This window comes from Sciurus carolinensis, chromosome 16 (assembly GCF_902686445.1).
Source record: "Sciurus carolinensis chromosome 16, mSciCar1.2, whole genome shotgun sequence".
NCBI lineage: Eukaryota > Metazoa > Chordata > Mammalia > Rodentia > Sciuridae > Sciurus > Sciurus carolinensis.
Window position 1 is genome coordinate 53,480,415 of NC_062228.1, and position 16,115 is coordinate 53,496,529.

Sequence of the window (16,115 nt, forward strand, 5' to 3'; positions counted from 1 at the left end):
ACCTTCCCCAGCCTGAGCCTGGACTCCAGCCCATCCTCTTGGGAAGCAGTGGTCACAAAGCCGCAGTCCCTTCTGCAGTTCAGTTGTCCTTTGGGCAAACTAGAAGGTAACCCACACCCTGGTGGTTCTGTTAAGTTTATTTTAATTGAAATGGAGGCATAACATGTCCTAGAAAAATAAAGATTTAGGATACAAACTAAACACAAGGGTCAGGGTTGCCCCGGGGACAAGGGAATCTTTGGTCTGGGGCTAGAGGTGATGCGGCTTTAGTCCAGAGTGAAGGGGAGACCCACTCTCCCTACACCTGCACCCCTTCTTAGCAAGAAGGGAGAAGCATGGGGAAGGGTCCATCAGTCTCTGGGCCCAGAACTTTGTCCTCCACCCTCGGATTCCAAGCAGTTCTGAGAACACTGGGTCAGTGGAACTATTAACAGTGTGTCAGGGAGGGAGGAGGAGAGCCAGCCGTTTGGAGGGTCGTCAGCTCTCGCTAGTACCAGATGGAGGAGAGCGGAGCCCACGTCAGGACCCCCAAGGGCCCCACTATATATGGCAGGGCAGAGCAAGGAGAGGACTGTAACAGAGGCCTCCCATCCAGAAAGGGACAGAGTCCTGGACAGGGAGTGGACAGCGTGTTCCTTGGCCCCTCCAGGACTAAATGGGTCACCCAGGCTGGAGGGGTGCAGTGTGTGGGACCCTCAGACTGCAGCACTGTCCCTGCATCTTGAGCACCATTGTCAGAAGAAGTGGGAAGCTGGGCTGGTTACAGTTCCAAGGGCTCTTCCACGGGCACCGACTGTAGCTGGGTCAGGACCTTGGCCTCGGCTTCTAGCCCCTCGTCAACCTCAGCCCCTGCAGTGGCCCCCAGTAGCAGCCCCTCAGGGTCGGGGTCTGGCAGCCTCAGCACAATGTGGGGAACCTGTGCCCCCGGCCCCTTTTCGGCATCTAGCAGCCCCTCTGTTCCTGTGCTCAGTTCTAGCCCTGCTGGCCAGACTGGCACAGCCGCAGGCGACAGCATCAGACCCTCTGGCGGGGGTGCTGGGAAGCTGGGCAGGAGGCCAGAGGAGTCCGGGGAGAAGGGCAGACTGGCTGCAGAGGTGGCCGCCGTGGGGGGTGTTGGCTGCTGTGCAGAAAGTGTGCTCAGGGTGTGGGGCTCTGGGAGGGCCGGGCTGGGGGCCACTGGGAGGGCGCCTTCGGGCACTGAGATGGCTGTCTCTGGCTTCAGGGGCAGGGCCAGGCTGGGAGCCGGTGGCAAGACCTGGGAGACTAGCATGCTGGTGGGGAAGGTGGCTGTGAGGATGATCTTGCCCTGCTGCACGGCCACACCTGTGACGATGGGGCTGCCCGACACAGGGTTGGCCAGGAGGAAGTTTCCTGTGGGGAGAGGAAATGATGAGAGTTGGAAGCAACTGGCCAAGAGCAGGCAGAGAGGAAGCTGCTGCAGGCAGGCAAGTGGCTCCCTCAGGGTGGGGCCAAAACTTTGGGGCACTAGACTTGGCAGAGGGCACAGGGATACCCCAGGGATGAGAAGCTTCCCCCACCCAGAACCCTGTGACAGGCCCTCCCCGGGCTCATCCAGGCCTTAGGGAGGCAGCAGGGGGTACCTGGGGCGGTGGCTGAAGGCAGCTGCAGGGCAGTCACGCCCACCCCGGAGTTTATCAGGTGCACGTTGGCAGGGCCTGCTGCAGCTGCCACCTTCACAGGGCTGCCTGGTCCAGCTGCCAACAGCTGCAATGGCCCCACAGCCTGGGGCAGGGTCACCACCTGGGAGGTGGGCACCACCTGGGGCAAGTTCAACAGTGGGGAGTTGGGGCCTAGGCTGGTGGGGTACCCGGGGGGTGGAGAGAGTGGCACCACCTGTGGGGCAGCCACAGTGGGCACTGGTCCTGGAGGCAGAGGGAAGGATGCAGCTGGTGGGGGGCCAGGTACCACTTGAGGCAGGGGCCCTGCCATGTCCTCTCCAACTGGCCCAGAAGCAGCCACCTGGGCCCCTTTGGTCTCAGGGGCCTCAGAATGAGCCTCCTCTAGCCGAACCTCCCCAGTCTGAGGGTCCATGACAAGGGAGGTCTTGGCCTCACTGGTCCCCTGGGGACTGGGCTGTGGTGGAGGAGCACCCCCTCCTCCTGTGAGCAGTAGGGGGCCCAGGCTGGAGGCCTCTCCCAGAGCCAGGCTATTGATGATGACAGGGCTGCCATTGAGGAGAACTGCTGGGGAGCTGCTGGCGGCCAGGAAGCTCCCATTCACCAGGATGGAGGGGGAGGCGGGGCACGGAGTGGAGGGGGTGGCCCCTGCAAGGAATATGGAGCTCTGGGTGGGGGCCTCCGCAGCCACTGGGGCCACCCCCCTCTCCAGGTCCTCAGGACTTCGGCTGGACTCATCCTCAGTAGTGGGGTTCCCATCAGACTCGCTGGAGGGAGAAAGGGTCATTAGCTGTGATCCTGAGGGCTAGATTCTCCCAGGAGCAGAGGCTGACCACTGCCTCCCCACCTGCCCCAGCCCAAACTTTTGTGGACTATTTCAGGGGTCAGAGACCCTCCTTCCAAGGCCACCCAAGGGCCCTGCACTGATAGCCACAACGGGGAAAGCTAACACTAGAGCAATGCGCTGAACGCCCTGCTTTCCGGCGGCGTTTGCCTCTGGGCAGGGCTGTGCACCCGGGCTTCCCTCAAGTCCCCTGGGTAGGCAGGCGCGTGGCCTGGAGAATGAGGAGGCGGCCGCCTGCTCAGTTCCCAGCGTCCTTCCCCAGAGGCGTCACAGAAGAGCGAGAGGCCGGGTGCTCGGGGTGGGAGGGGAAGGGCTTGGGTTACAGGGAAACCGGAGCCGGGGAAGGTTCACGTTTCACAACAAAGGCAGGCGACGGACCACGCTGTTTAGGCTGGAGGGGGCGTGGGGGTGGGTAAGAGTAACGGTCAGGGAAGGACCGGGCTGCTAAGGAGCCCAGAAAGCGACCCCTACTCGGGGTGGGTGGGCAAAAGCCCCTCCCCCACCCCTTTAGAGGCCCCCATTTTCTCACTGTCCGCCCCACAGAGATCCCCAACACAGTTTCGAGTGCAGCAGCGGGAAGAGGTCTCCGGGCCTCCGCTTGGGGTGCCGGGAGGAGAGGGACCAGGGCGTGTGCCTGACCCATCCACGCTTAGTCCCTACGCTCCACGGAGGCCTAGGGGTGTGAGCGGGAAGTTCCAAGAAGCCCCGCGCCTAGATTCCCGCAGTGGGCACGGGGGAGGACGCTGGCGGATAGAGTGTCCCGGGGAAAGGTGGACTTGCGCCTCCCGGATCCCCTCACCTCTTGCAGGGCGCGCCGCCACCAGTCCCGGTCCGGTCGCGCTGTCGCCGGTTCTTGAACCAGTTGCTGACCTGCGTGAGCGAGAGGCCGGTGAGCGTGGCCAGGCGGCGCTTCTCGTCCGGCGTTGGGTAGCGGTTGCCGCGATAGCAGGCCTTGAGCGCGGCGCGGGAGCGCTCCTTGAAGCAGTAGACGGTCTCCTCGCCGTCCCAGATGGTCTTAGGCAGCGGGAACTTCTTGCGTAGCCGGTATTTGTCCACTGCGCCCAGCGCGCGGCCGCGAGCTCGCTCGGCCTCGTGGTAGCGCGCGCGCAGGTAGAGGTCCTGCAGGAAGGCGTGGTGGGCGGCGGGGAAGGGGCGGCTCTCCAATAGCCGGTAGAGCTCAGCGTACTCGCCCCGCTGGAAGGCCACCAAGGCCCTTGCGCGCAACACCGGGTCGCTGCCACGTAGGCGCTCGGCCGGGGGCAGTGCGCCCAGGAAGCGGCTCAAGCGGCCGGCGTGGCCCGCCTGTAGCAGCGCCTCACAAACGCACGCCACCTGCTCCGGCGAGAAGCGGAGGCCCGTGGGCGGCTCGGCAGCGGTCTCCGGGGGTGACCCGGGGACGCCCGGGGACCCCGAGTCCTCCGCTCCCGCAGCCGCTTCGCCCGCCCCGGCCCCGGCCGCCGCCGCTGCCTCACCCTCGGCCGCCTGCAAAGTCTGCAGGAGCTGGCGCGCTTCCTCCTCCTCCTCTTCGGTTGCCGCCGCCACCGCCTCCCCACCGGCCGCCGGCCCCGCGCTCGGGTCGGCAGGCAAGGTAGCCATGTTTTGCAACTTTGGGAAGTTCCTCCCTCCTTCTCCTCCCTCGGGCTTCCACCAGCCCCCTCCCCCGCCCGTCCCCTCTTTCTGCCCCCGCCTCGCGCTTCCCGATCTTCTCTCCACACACCCCCCCCCCGCGCCCCGAATGCCAGACCCCAGATCTACACTTGGGTCTCTGTCTCTGTGTGTCCGTCCCCCTCCCCGTCTGTCCGTGATTCTCCCTTTGTTTTCCCTCCGCCTCTGGCCGCGCTTTCTGCTCTCCCCCCCCCCTTGCGTGTGCCTCTGGCTCAGGGCCTCAGTTTCCCCATCGGGACAACGGAGAAGGTAACGGGCCGTCGAGGAGAGCTAAGGGCGCGAAGCCACCTCCGTCCGGAGACTGAGCTTCTGCACGCCTCCGTCTCCAGGGTCCTCTGAAGGCCCCCCCATTCCCCATCTCGGCGCGCGCTCCGCCCCTCGGAATTCCCGGCTCCGCAGGGGGGCGGGTCTGGCAAGGAGGAGGGGCCGGCGAAACGAGCTAGAAAGTTTGCTGCAACTTTTCTTAAGCGTAAGTCCCAGGAGCGGATGCGCGTGGCCTGCGCAGGCGCAGTGGAAAGAGGACGGCGGCGCGCTAGCCTGCCCAACCCCCTTCTTCCCGACCCGTAGTGTGGCACAGCTGAGCCACAGCTGGGGAGGCGGTGCCTCCGGGTGACCCGCTCACCATCTCCTATTGGCTGGATGCCGAGACCCCACCCCTCAGGTCTTCCTTCCCCCCTCCCTGATTCGTCCTCTTTGTGTCCCGCTAGCTCCCCGCCGGGCCATTGGCCAGCCCTATTCGCCTCCTGATTGGCCCACCGGGCAACCTCCTCCCCACGACGTGTACGCAACTACACCGCAGAGTCCAGAGCTTCAGGCAGACGAAGAACCTTTTATTTGCGAGGGTAGGGGGTGGGGTCCTAGGTGGGGCAGACAATAAATACCAAGGAATGTCAAGTCTCAGTGCATCCAAAACGTGGATTAGGGTGAGGGAGTCCTGGAAGCTGTCAGCAAGTCGGAGGATAAGGGCAATAAATATCCAAACCGCCGAGACGGGCGGAGCCAGCTGTGGCCCCGAGAGCAGCGCACGTGAGAAGGGGTGGAGGCGCAGGAGTCCCCAAAAAAGCAGGGCTGGCAAAAGCAAAAGGTTCCCGAGAGAGCAGGCAGAGGTGGCGCCGAACGTTCGCTGCGGTAGAACGTTCCGGGGAGAGCAGGAGTTCATGCACAGGGAGGATTTATGGTTTGAAAACAGGTGGCAGGTGCTTGGAGGGTGAAAATCGGATGGCCGAGCTCCGGTCTGCTGCCTTCTCCGGACCGCGATTTGCCCGTCCACGTCGGGGCATCAGCCCGCCCAGAAGAAAGCAGGATAGGCGATTTTCTCCAGCAGCAGCAGCAGCAGCAGCAGCAGCAGCAGCAGCATTCTCGGCAGCAAGTCCCCCACTAACCCTACTCGCCGGCCACGAATCCGGCTCCTCCCTTCCCGGCCGCCAGAGGGCGAGCCCGGATCACAGGATTGGAGCTGGGCGAAGACCCGCGCCCGGAGCGGTATGAACTGGGAGGCAGTGGGAACAGCTTCTAGGCCGAGCCCGGGTCACCCAACCCTTTAACCGAGCCTGAGTGGAGAATGGTCTGGGGGTTCTAGGGTTCAGGGGACGAAGGCGGTTCCCGGGCGATGCCAGACCGGGGCGAGATGGCCTGCGCTGGCCACCAACCCAATGCAGCCCAGGGAGGCGGCACGAGCCAGAGCAGCGGTGAACAGGAGCAGGGAACACGTCTCCGATAGGCCAGGCCTAGGGACCTACGGGCGAGAGGGCGGGATCAGCACTCGGTGACACGGGCTTGATTGGTTCCTGAGAGCAGACCCGCCTATGCCTGTAGATGGGTCCTCAATTCTCCAAACCCGCCCCGCACCCCGGACAAGCCGCCAGCAGCGGATCCTTTGCTTGCTAGCCTGAAATCCTGTCGCAGCTCATCATTGGCCACTTCCTAGCGGCCTGAATTGATTGGCTGTCTGTTCATCCTCCCTCCCCGCGGTGGGCCAAGCCCCACAGAGGTGCAGCTAAGCGGTGGTGGCACAGGGTGGGTGGGGCAAGGCCGGGGCGCGGCAGCAGCAGAGGCAGGAGGGCGTGGGACGTACCCTGGCAGGGAGCAGCAGGTGGCGGCGGTGCATGGGGCCTGGCCCCACCAGCGGGGACTGGCCCAGAGCCACGGCCGGGGGGCCATCTAGCTGGAGAGAGAAGGGACAGGTGACCCGATCGAGCCCAACCCATCCCTGCCGCCTTCGTTGGCGGCGGGGGGGGGGGGGGGGGGGGTAGGGACAGTGAGGAGAGTCGAGGTCAGGGAAAGAATCTAGGGAGATCCCGGGAGGGATTTGAGAGGACCGAACAGAGGGAGATCCTGGGGCTGAAGGGCGTCAGTCTTACGGAGCCCCAAAGAGATAGGGTGAGCCCTAAATCTGTACGGGAAAGGGATAGCAGGCCTGAGGCAGGGGAAAGAGAGGGGTCTTACATGGGAAGGTGGATCCGTGGCCCGGGGACTGGGGACCCCCGTGACAGCTGGAAGGAGAAGAGAGAGGCGTATGGCGCGTGGAGGGGCAGAGAAGGGAGGTGACGCGGCGTGCCCCAGCCTGGGCCCTCGCCTCCCCAGGTGTCCCCCTCGCTGGCCCACCTCCTCCCGGCGCCCTCGGGGAAGGGGGCGGATGAGGGACTCGCCTGCAGCTCCCTCTGCCTGCAGCAGCTCCATCCGCTCCTGCAGCTGCCTGACATGCGCCTCCAGGTCTCGGTTCCGGGCTTCCGCCTCCTGTAGTTGACTGAGAAGGGAAGAGGAATGTGACCCAGTGGGGTCTGGGCTGCAGAGGGCCAAGGGTGTCAAGGACCCGGGCCGGAACCTGACCTGGCGAAGTTCTGGTTGGCCGTGCGGATGGCCTCCAGCTCCCGGCTCAGGTTCTGCCGGGTGAGCACCTCCTCCTCCAGAGCTTCCTGGAGCTCCTGCAGTGTCACCTCGGACTCTGTCTCTGCCGCTGGGGCAGCAGTTGGATCTGCCACTTCAGCCTGTGGGTGGGGACTGGGATTAGGGCTGCCAGTGGCTCCTGGAGCACAGCTTACCCACCCCCACTGTCGCCTTGCTCTGGAGTCCCCACAGCTCCTGAAGGAGGGTGGGCTATTCCGGCTCCAGGCTTCAGTCTGGTCCCCTCCTGTCCATAGGAAGCAAAGAGCTGTTCCTAAAACCCAGCTCCACTCGACCGTGTCCCTTTCCTGCTCCAGTGTCCCCAGTGCCCCAGGACAAGGTGGCTTTACCAAAGAGCCTTGCTTGCTTTGTTTCCTGCTGGTCTCTGCACCCACCCCTCCTCATGCACCCATGCAGCCATGACTGACATTCCTGTCACTTTTCAGAACAGCCAGCCTTAGGACTGGGCAGGGTCCCCTCAGGGCCTTTGCCCTTGATGTTCTCTGCGGAGGGTGGGACACTTTTCTCTCCAGAGCTGGCTATGCGTCTCACCAGTGCTCAGCTCAGACTCCTCGGAGCCCCTCCTGCACACACAGAGGTAGTACCCTGTTCTGATGTCCTCAGAGGGACCATCTCTTGACTGACGTGGCCTCGGCTCTGCTGCTTTTCTGTTTCTGTCCACTCAGCTCCCAGGGGGCTAAGCAGTGCCCTGCACCAGCCACCTGGGAAGCATAGGCTTGCTCTCCCGCAGCAGCTGAGCAGCCTCGCCTTCAGCTACTCACTATTTCCTCTGGTGGGGTCACTGTGGGCTCCATACTGGGCACTTGCACATGTGGCTCAGGCAATTGCTGGGCCTCCAGTTCCATGGGTGTGGGGTCTGGGACCTCACTGTCCCTGCAGAGAGGGAGAGGGAGAGGAGAGGAAGAGCCAGTCCTACCCAAGAGGATGCCAAGCCCTGGGAACCCGTGGCCTGGGGGCATGGGGCAGTGGCCCTAAGACCCCATGTTTCAAGGGGGGGTGGGGGAGGGTGAAGAGGACAAACTGTCAGGTGAGGTGACAGGCCCTTCTGTGGCCTCAGGCCCCTGGAAGCTGCCCTTTCTAAATCTATGGAAACTTGGAGCCCAGACACCCGTGTTCTGTATATTTCCTCCCTTGACCTGTCACCTTTGCATACCCCTCTCCTTGGGACCTCAGAACAGGGAAGGGGACCTAATGAGGAGAACCATACCAGGTTCTAGGCACCCTCCCAGATGTGGTCATAATACTGGATGTGGGATTCCCCAAACTGTGACTGCAGCTATTAGGACACCCTCTCATATCCAGCTGCTGGGCGGGGGCGTAGGGCGGATGTCTCCTAAGAATATGAACTCGCAATAAAATTGGCATCCCTTAGCCAACAATCCCTCCACTGGGAATACTTCTCAAGGACCTGTTTACCCTGGACATGCTCCAAGACCACCCTGTCTGCAGCAGCCTGGGTTATAACAGTATGGGTTAACCCTGACTTGCCGTGAGGTGACCCAACTGCTCTGCACTGAGCTGATGACTGATGAGGGATGCTGTGTGGATTAGGAAACCACCTGTCCTCCCAGCTGATAAACATGTCTGCCAGCCATGAGCCAGGGACATGGCTGGAGGGTGGGCTCAGGCACAAGCTTCCTTTTCCTTATCCCTATTTCCTCATTTACTTGTGATAAGCAGTTTCATTTGTGTAACTGATGCTTTTTGAAGACTTTATTGTTAAGTGATTAAATTTTGTAACTGATTGTAAAATTCCAAGCTTATTTTCCCCAACTCTGTACTAGAAATGTAAAAGTCCAGGGATGCAAATTCTGGAAGACCAAGCCTAGGGCTGAGGTTTTGCAATTGATTCTAAAATGTTAAAGTACTTAAGGGTTCCTAAGAGCGCTTGGTCCTAAAATTGATCCTTCAAAAAAAAAAAGCATTGATTCCACAAACCTACTGGCCACCAATGGGCCTTGACACAGCGGTCCTGAGCCTCCTCCTGGGGCCTCTGGAGGCTGGTACCCCACCTACACATCACATGCCGCCCAGGTGTGCTTACCTGAGGGCCATACAGGAGTAGGAGTAGCCCACAAAAGGCAGGTGGACTCCCAGCGGCATACCTTCCGGAATGTCCGACAGTGTTTCCTATACAAGGGACACACATATGTGACCAGCAGTTATCAGGGCAGGCCATGCACCCCTTTCTGGTCATGGCTTAGGTGTGCCCCAACTCAGGAATCACTTACAATGACCTCCCCATCATTTTTTCTTATAGCCTGCTGCTTCCCTTCAGGGCCTCACCACCCTCTAATCACTGCCTTCTCAGGGCTCTAAGCAGATGAGGGCAGGGGTCAGGGTTGACTTGGTCAGTGCTGTGTCTCCAGAACTGCCCAATACAATACAAGGGCACCTGGGCCTGAGTGAAAGATTCTGGGACAGCTTGTTCAACATAACCAAGCCGAGCTGCAGGCCCATAATCCCAGCTACTCAGGAAGCTGAGGCAGGAGAATCTCAAGTTCCAGGCCAGTCTGGGCAACTTGGCAAGAATTCACCTCAAAATAAAAAATGAAAAGGGCAGCTGGGCACAGTGGCACATGCCTGTAATCCCAGAAACATGGGAGGCTGAGGCAGGAGGATCTCAAGTTCAAAGCCAGCCTCAGCAACTGAGCAAGGGCCTAAGCAACTCAGCGAGACCCTGTCTCTCATAAAGTATAAAAAAGGGCTGGGGATTTGGCTCAGTGGCTAAGTGCCCCTGGGTTCAATCCCCAGTACCAAAAAACAATAAAAGAGAAAGAGATATAGCCTAGGAAAGGAAGATTCCTCTCCTGCTTCTCTCCTCGGCCCTCTGGGTCTTGGTTCAGAGAGCCCCCTCCTCCAGGAAGCCCTCTCACATCTTCCTGTGGGTCAAGAGCCCAACCCTCTGTACTCCATCTCATCCATGATCACTCTGGGGACTGAACTAGGTCCCCAGCACTGGATGGCACAGAGCAGGTACACTAGGGAATGAACAAGTCAGGACCCCAGAAGGTAGGCACTGTAATTACCCCAATTTTATGGAAGGGGGATGGGGAGGTTCCCGGAGCCGAACAGGGCCGCAGGTACCTACCCCGCCCCCGCTCACCATGGCAGTGAGCCCGTCCTCCACCACGTCAAAGTTGCAAGTATCGGTGGCACCCTCGAAGTCCGGTGTAAAGGGGGGTAGGCTATCTCGAAGACCCTCCCAGTCAAGGCCAAAGAAGAAAGGATGCTTCCGGAAATCGTCTGCTCCACCCCGTCCTAGCCTTATCTCCGCAGGACACAGCAGACCCTGGATGAGGTCTCGAGCCTCTTCTGGGACCCCAGTGTCTGCCAGTGGCAGAGACAGGTGCTCCTGCTCGAGGGAGAGTGAAAGAAGAGATGGTGGCCTGGGAGCGCTTGTGGAGAGGAAGCGGTTGCTTGGGGCTGAGCTCACCTTGTAGTGGACGATCTTGCCGTAGGTCTCAGCCGTGGAGTCGGCGTAGAAGGGCGTCTGCCCGTAGAACATTTCATAAGCGAACACACCCAGCGCCCACCAGTCACACTCAGGCCCGTAGCTGCCTGTCCCAGGGCCGCCGCCTACGGCCTGCAGGATCTCAGGAGACAAGTAGTCGGGGGTACCCACTGCCACAAGCGACTGCACCTGCAACGACCAGGACCAGAGCAGGGCTGCGCCCAGTCCTCCTGACCACACCGCGAACACGTATTCCCTCCCCTTCCGACCTCCCGGGTCTAACTGCACTACAGCACACAGTCCAGGGTCGCCCCCTCCCCTCTCAAGGCTCTAAATTTAGTCCCGCCCCCCAGTTGCGCCCATGTGCCCGCCCCCACCCTGCACCTCCCCGTCTCCTCGGTGGTGGGCGGAGTTGTCCCCGGGCTCACCGTTCCATCAGCCCGCAGTTTGAGGCAGGAGCCAAAGTCTGCCAGGCGAATGTGGCCGCAGCGGTCCAGCAAGATGTTGTCCGGTTTGATGTCTCTATGCAGAGGGAAGAGGGAAGGATGCTGGATCTCTACCTTGCCAGGTTCCGCCCCTTTGGGCAGTTCTGCCTAGTGCCCACTTAGGGTTCCACCCCGTAAGGATTCTACGGTTCTGGACCTCACTCCCCAAGCCCCGCCCCCAGTGGGCCCAGCCGAGGTGAGGTGGTCCTTCTCTAGGCCGGTCAGCTCTGGGTTCCACCGTCGAGGTACCCTTCCCATACAAGCCTGCTATCCCTCTCAGGGCCCCACCCAGGCCCTGCCCCTCAGCCCCTGCCACGCCCACCTGTGCACATAGCCCAGCCGGTGCACTGAGTCTATGGCCATGACAATCTCGGCCAGGTAGAAGCGCGCCATCTCGGCCGGGATCCGCTCCCCAAACTTGCTCAGCAGCGTTAGCAGGTCCCCGCCCACGTAGTACTCCATGACCAGGTACTGAGAGGGGGCGCGTCATGGGGATCAGTAGCCCTCCCTAGGAACCAATCTCTGATCCCCAGGGGCAAAGACTCCCAGAGCCACCCATTCCTGAGTAGAGATCACGCAGCCCCATACCAGAGAAGACCCAAAGATCTTAGGCCAAATCAGAGACCCTCCCAGGATGTCACTGGACAGATTTTCTCCCTCTCCCAGAGACACTTAGGGAAAAGGCCTCCCAAGACTCAGAAGATGGATCTCAGATACTCCCTGCCCAAGCGGAGCACCCCAAGATGCTGGAACGCTCTCCCATCCAGGGGGATTTCCTCCATCTGGCTCTCCACACAAACCCCAAAATCGCCAGGAAAAGAGCAATAAAAGGCACCTCCTCTGCCTGAATCTGTGCCTACCAACACACATCTCGCAGGCATGTGGGGGCGGCTCCCCCGATCCTACCACTTCCTCTCCCTACTGGGCTCGTTGGTGAAGCGCGCGCGCACGCGCGCGCGTGTGTGTGTGTGTGTGTGTGTGTGTGTGTGTGTAGGGGGGCATCTGTCCTTCCTAGTCACCGGGAACTCACCAGGTAGTTCTCATCCTGGAAGGCAAAGTGTAGCTGTGTGATCCAGCGCCGGTCCCCATTTGCCAACACATCCCTCTCTTCACGGAAGCACGACACCTGTGCGACACCCAGAAAAGCTAAAAGTGAGAAGAGCAGATCCTCAACCCTCACCCCCCCACACACAGCCGGGGCGCCCACCTCTCCTCTCTTCAGCATGTCCCACTTATTCATGATCTTCATGGCATACACCTGGCCCGTCTGCTTCATCTTCACCACCGCTACCTGAGGGCGGAAACACTGTGACTGACCGTAGCCAAGGCGACTGGGAAAACCGAAAGGCCTAGACCGGCTCCACCACTATCTTCACTTACTGTGGCCTCACTGGCACTGGCCACACCACGCCCCTGGGCCTCAAGCCCCGCCTCCATCCAGGCCCAGTCTTAGTTCTAACATTCAGTCATTCATCAATTTCTCAGGCCCCGCCCCAGCTCCTATGCCCCGCCCACAGCAAATAAAGTGCTGGCCCGTGGAGGCACTCGGGACTCACCTCGCTGAATGCCCCGCGTCCAATCACCTTCAGAATCTCAAAGTCATCCCTCTGCAGTCGAACCTCCTTAAGCCTCGCTACAATGGGCTCCGCTGGGGCGCGGGCAGTGGGTAAGAGGGAGAACCAAGCGTCACTTGGATGGAGACTAGAGACAAGGGTCTGTCCTTCAGTCTCCTCTTCTCTTTGCCTCTCAGCTCCACTTTAGTTCCCACATAAATACCGCGTGAGGTTCCAGGACACTCTCATGGAGGTGAAACGTCTGGGAACCCGTTTTTGGCACAGAGCATTGGGCCAGAGGATGGAAAAAGTGGGCAACAAATGTCTGCAGAGCCCGAGGTCTTGAAAAAACAGGTGTAGGAGACAAGCCCTGAGCCTGAGGACCTCCCTCCATCCCCACTCTGGATGGTTAAGGAGCAGTCCCCAGTCCCCGTCCCTAACCTCCTCATTTAGTATGACTTTGGCTGTGACCCAGAACGGCAGCTGTATCCAGCAGTGTGGAGTGAGGGGCAGCGCTTCTTGAAGCACACTTTGGGAAAGAGAATTTGGAGCTAGGAGAAGGAACGGAAGAGGGAGACGCCAGTGCCAACACAGCTGGGGCACTGTGAACGGCGTCCTCCCTGGGAGGCAGGAGGGCTTTGCTTACAAATGGCCGTTAGGGATCTCGAAGAGAAGGGCCTATGGCTAGAAACGCTCAACAGTGAGTGAGGGGGTAGGCCGGGAGTGGAGGTTCAGGGGCAATGGGGAGAGGGAGGCCTGCCTCCCATAGGGTGGAAGAAGCCAGGACTTTGGGAGGCAGGGTGGAAAAGGGATGGATATGGACATTAAAGAGGGGAAATTGAGTAGGTTGTGGAGGTGAGAGAGGGGGTTCAGGGAGAGTGGGTCCACAGGGAAAAACTGGCCAGGGGGAGGATTGGGGAGGGAGGAGAACGCCAAGACATTGAGCCCTTTTAAGGCAGCAGGAACCCAGGCCCCCTCCCCCACCCTGGAGGCCTGGCAGGGGAGGGGCTGCAGGACGCAGCTCAGGCCACAAAAGGACTTGCTCCTTCCAGGAGAGCTGGACCCCTGCCCCCACCCCAGATCTCAGTTTACCCTGCCAGCCCAGCTTCACCCTCTGTAAAAGGGAGGCCCAGAGTGTCACAGAGGGCTGGGGAGGGTGCAGTGGAGAAGCCGGTAGTAGGGTCTTCTAGAGACTGATTGGCCTGAACTTTGGCCTCCACCTTCCCATCTGTGAAATGGGAGAGGAGGAGGAAAGCGGGGCCTGGGTCAGAAAGAGAAGGACAGGAGACATAAGGGAATTGGCAAAGGTTGCAACAGGAGACAGACAGTGACCCAGACAGGCACACAGGCCAAGGACCAACAGCAGGACCTGAGAGACAGGCATGTGGAGTGACACAGAAGCAAGGTATCAGGGTGACGAACTAGGGGAGCCTGAGACCTGTGCTGGGTGTTGGATGGGGCAAGAAGCTGGCCTTAGGGCATTTTCCCCCCAGACTTGTCCCCAGGGTCTGGAAAGACCTTTTGAGAAGGGATTTTGTAGGACAGCTTGAGGATCAGAGGCCCTGAAATAGGACCAATAAAGGAGGTGAGAGCTGGAGGGGGCATGGGCTGACCCACACAGGCCAGCAGGGACCACTATGGGGGAGAGGGTGGTGATCTAGAACCCTGGAAGAAATTGGGTACCTCCCAAACCCCAAGCTGTTCCTCCTCAACCAGGAGGGCAGGGGGACCTAGTGGCGCCTGTCTGCATAGCTGGTTCTTCCCTAGGGCCCGTGAGTCACTGCACCCTCCTGGTGCCTGGGCACCTGTTGGGGCAGCTGGAAAGGCTGGCGCCAAGCACCTGCCTGTCAGCCACACCCCTGGCAGCTGCCCATGCCATCCCCCAAGGCTAGCCCCTGCACTCCGGCAACCAGGATGGGAGACTATAGGAGCCATTTGAGGACTGGGGCAGAGAGGGCAGGAGGAAAACAGGAGGCCAGGCCCAGCCTAGCCTGCCATGGTTCCCCAGCCATGGCTCTGAGTCACGGCTGCCCTGGCCTCTGCTGACCTTACTCTGCCTGCCAGGGTGGTACAGCAGGTAGGGGCATGTTGCCCCAGAAACCAGGTCCAAATTATGGACCTCCTTGCAAGTTCTCCCCATGTTTGTCCTGCCCCTTAACAGCCAGGCCCCTGTGCCCAGACCCATCTCCTGCCCCTGCCCCTCCCCACCCAGAGGGCCCCTCACTGGGGAGCACTCACCCCACTGCAAGAAGTCGGCCACATACTTGTCCTGGGCCAGATCGGAGGCACCCAGCTCCTGGTGGACGCCCAGGAGAAGGTCGAGCAGGGGCTCCAGCCCCAGGAAGCCAGGGTCCAGCACCAGTTGCTGGAGCCGCCTCAGCCGCACCTCGGCTGACATGTCGGACAGGCAGCACCATGGCCCTTCCCCGGGCCGGGGCGAGGGATTCTCTTGTCACGGGGCCTGGCAGACCCTGTCCAGGCCCCAGAGTCCTGGCTGCATGTCTGCCTGCCCCTGTCTGTCCCCTGGGCCTCTGGCCACTTGTCTGCTGCTGAGGCCTCCTGCTCTTCTCCCCACCCCTTGGTCCAGCCCTCCTCCCGCCTCCCAGCTTTAACCCCTCAAGAGCCGACACCCCAATCTCCTTCCAGCACCCCTCAGAACACTGCAGTGCTAGACTCAACTTGCACCCCCCCAAAAAAAGGTGGAGCATGGGGAGTTTGTGTGAGGTCCAGAGGAGCCCTCCCACTGCCCAGAGGGGGCCAATCGAGGCTGTGACCGAGGACCTACCCCCCTGGCTCCTGCCAAGCCCCAGTGCTGCAGGGGGCGGGGAGGAGAAAGGGGCTGAGGCCTAGGAAGGGGGGCTGGAGGCCAGGGCAGCTTTTCTTGTGACTCAGCAGTGGATTCCAACTTTGGGACAGTTAAATTTAGCCCCTGGGCCCTCTGCTTCACGCGTTCTCCTTGGCAGGAGGTGGGGAAGGGGTGGCAAGGAGAGAACTGGGAGGGGATGCTCTCAGAAGCCAGGGCTAGGGGTGACCTGCTGGCTAAAGCCTGGGGGAGGAGAGTGGTGTAGCCAGGCCCTCCCCAGGCAAAGGAGACCCCAAAATAGCTCCTTGGCCCCTGGCCTGGTGGCCACATTCCTGCCCAGACTGGGATTAGAAACAGAAACATTTTGGGGGTGGAGCGGGAAGGCACCGCTCCCCGAGGCTGAGAGGCAGCCAGGAGCCTTTCTTTTCAGGGTGGACAGTTCTCTTCAGGGAAGAGCATGGCCTCCAGTGGCTTCAAGGCAGGCCGGCCTGAAGCATCAGGCAGTTAAGACCTGTCCCCAAGGTAGCTCAGGCTATTCCCTTGGGAGTTGCCAGGGGACAGGGCTTCTGGGCATGCCGTGGAATAGTGGACTGGACAGCTGTGATATTTTAAAACAACTTTGAAAATGCCCATTGACGACTTTGCAGAGGGGCCTGTGCTGCCCTCTCCCTCAAGACACTGGGTAATCAGATACACTTTTCCCACAGGCGCCCGTGAGGCTGCCACCTCCACGTGCAGTGGACCCTGCCTTCCCTGTCCCGCCCACGGCC

The 16,115-nt window shown here is 60.9% G+C and overlaps 2 protein-coding genes across 6 annotated transcripts; both read right to left on the minus strand.

Moving 5' to 3' along the window:
- Positions 1–119: 119 nt before the first annotated feature.
- Six5 (SIX homeobox 5) lies at positions 120–4,147 on the minus strand. The gene is made up of 3 exons (XM_047529986.1): positions 3,281–4,147; positions 1,602–2,404; positions 120–1,371 (listed from the first exon to the last, which is right to left on the minus strand). Exons 1-3 carry the CDS (start codon positions 4,075–4,077, stop codon positions 761–763), a joined length of 2,211 nt encoding a protein of 736 aa, XP_047385942.1. The 5' UTR covers positions 4,078–4,147; the 3' UTR covers positions 120–760.
- Positions 4,148–4,953: 806 nt separating this feature from the next.
- Positions 4,954–16,069, minus strand: Dmpk (DM1 protein kinase). Of its 5 annotated transcripts, none has more exons than XM_047529993.1 (15): positions 14,781–16,069; positions 12,546–12,637; positions 12,197–12,280; positions 12,020–12,115; positions 11,312–11,460; positions 10,933–11,026; positions 10,487–10,693; positions 10,157–10,405; positions 9,095–9,180; positions 7,812–7,923; positions 6,976–7,133; positions 6,795–6,892; positions 6,592–6,638; positions 6,221–6,306; positions 4,954–5,881 (listed from the first exon to the last, which is right to left on the minus strand). In XM_047529993.1, the coding sequence occupies exons 1-15, from the start codon at positions 14,938–14,940 to the stop codon at positions 5,722–5,724; spliced, it is 1,878 nt and encodes a 625-aa protein (XP_047385949.1). In that variant the 5' UTR covers positions 14,941–16,069; the 3' UTR covers positions 4,954–5,721. The 5 variants fall into 5 exon arrangements, with proteins under 5 accessions (XP_047385949.1, XP_047385950.1, XP_047385947.1 ...); XM_047529994.1 differs by having other exon boundaries at positions 6,221–6,310; XM_047529991.1 differs by having other exon boundaries at positions 10,142–10,405.
- Positions 16,070–16,115: the final 46 nt, after the last annotated feature.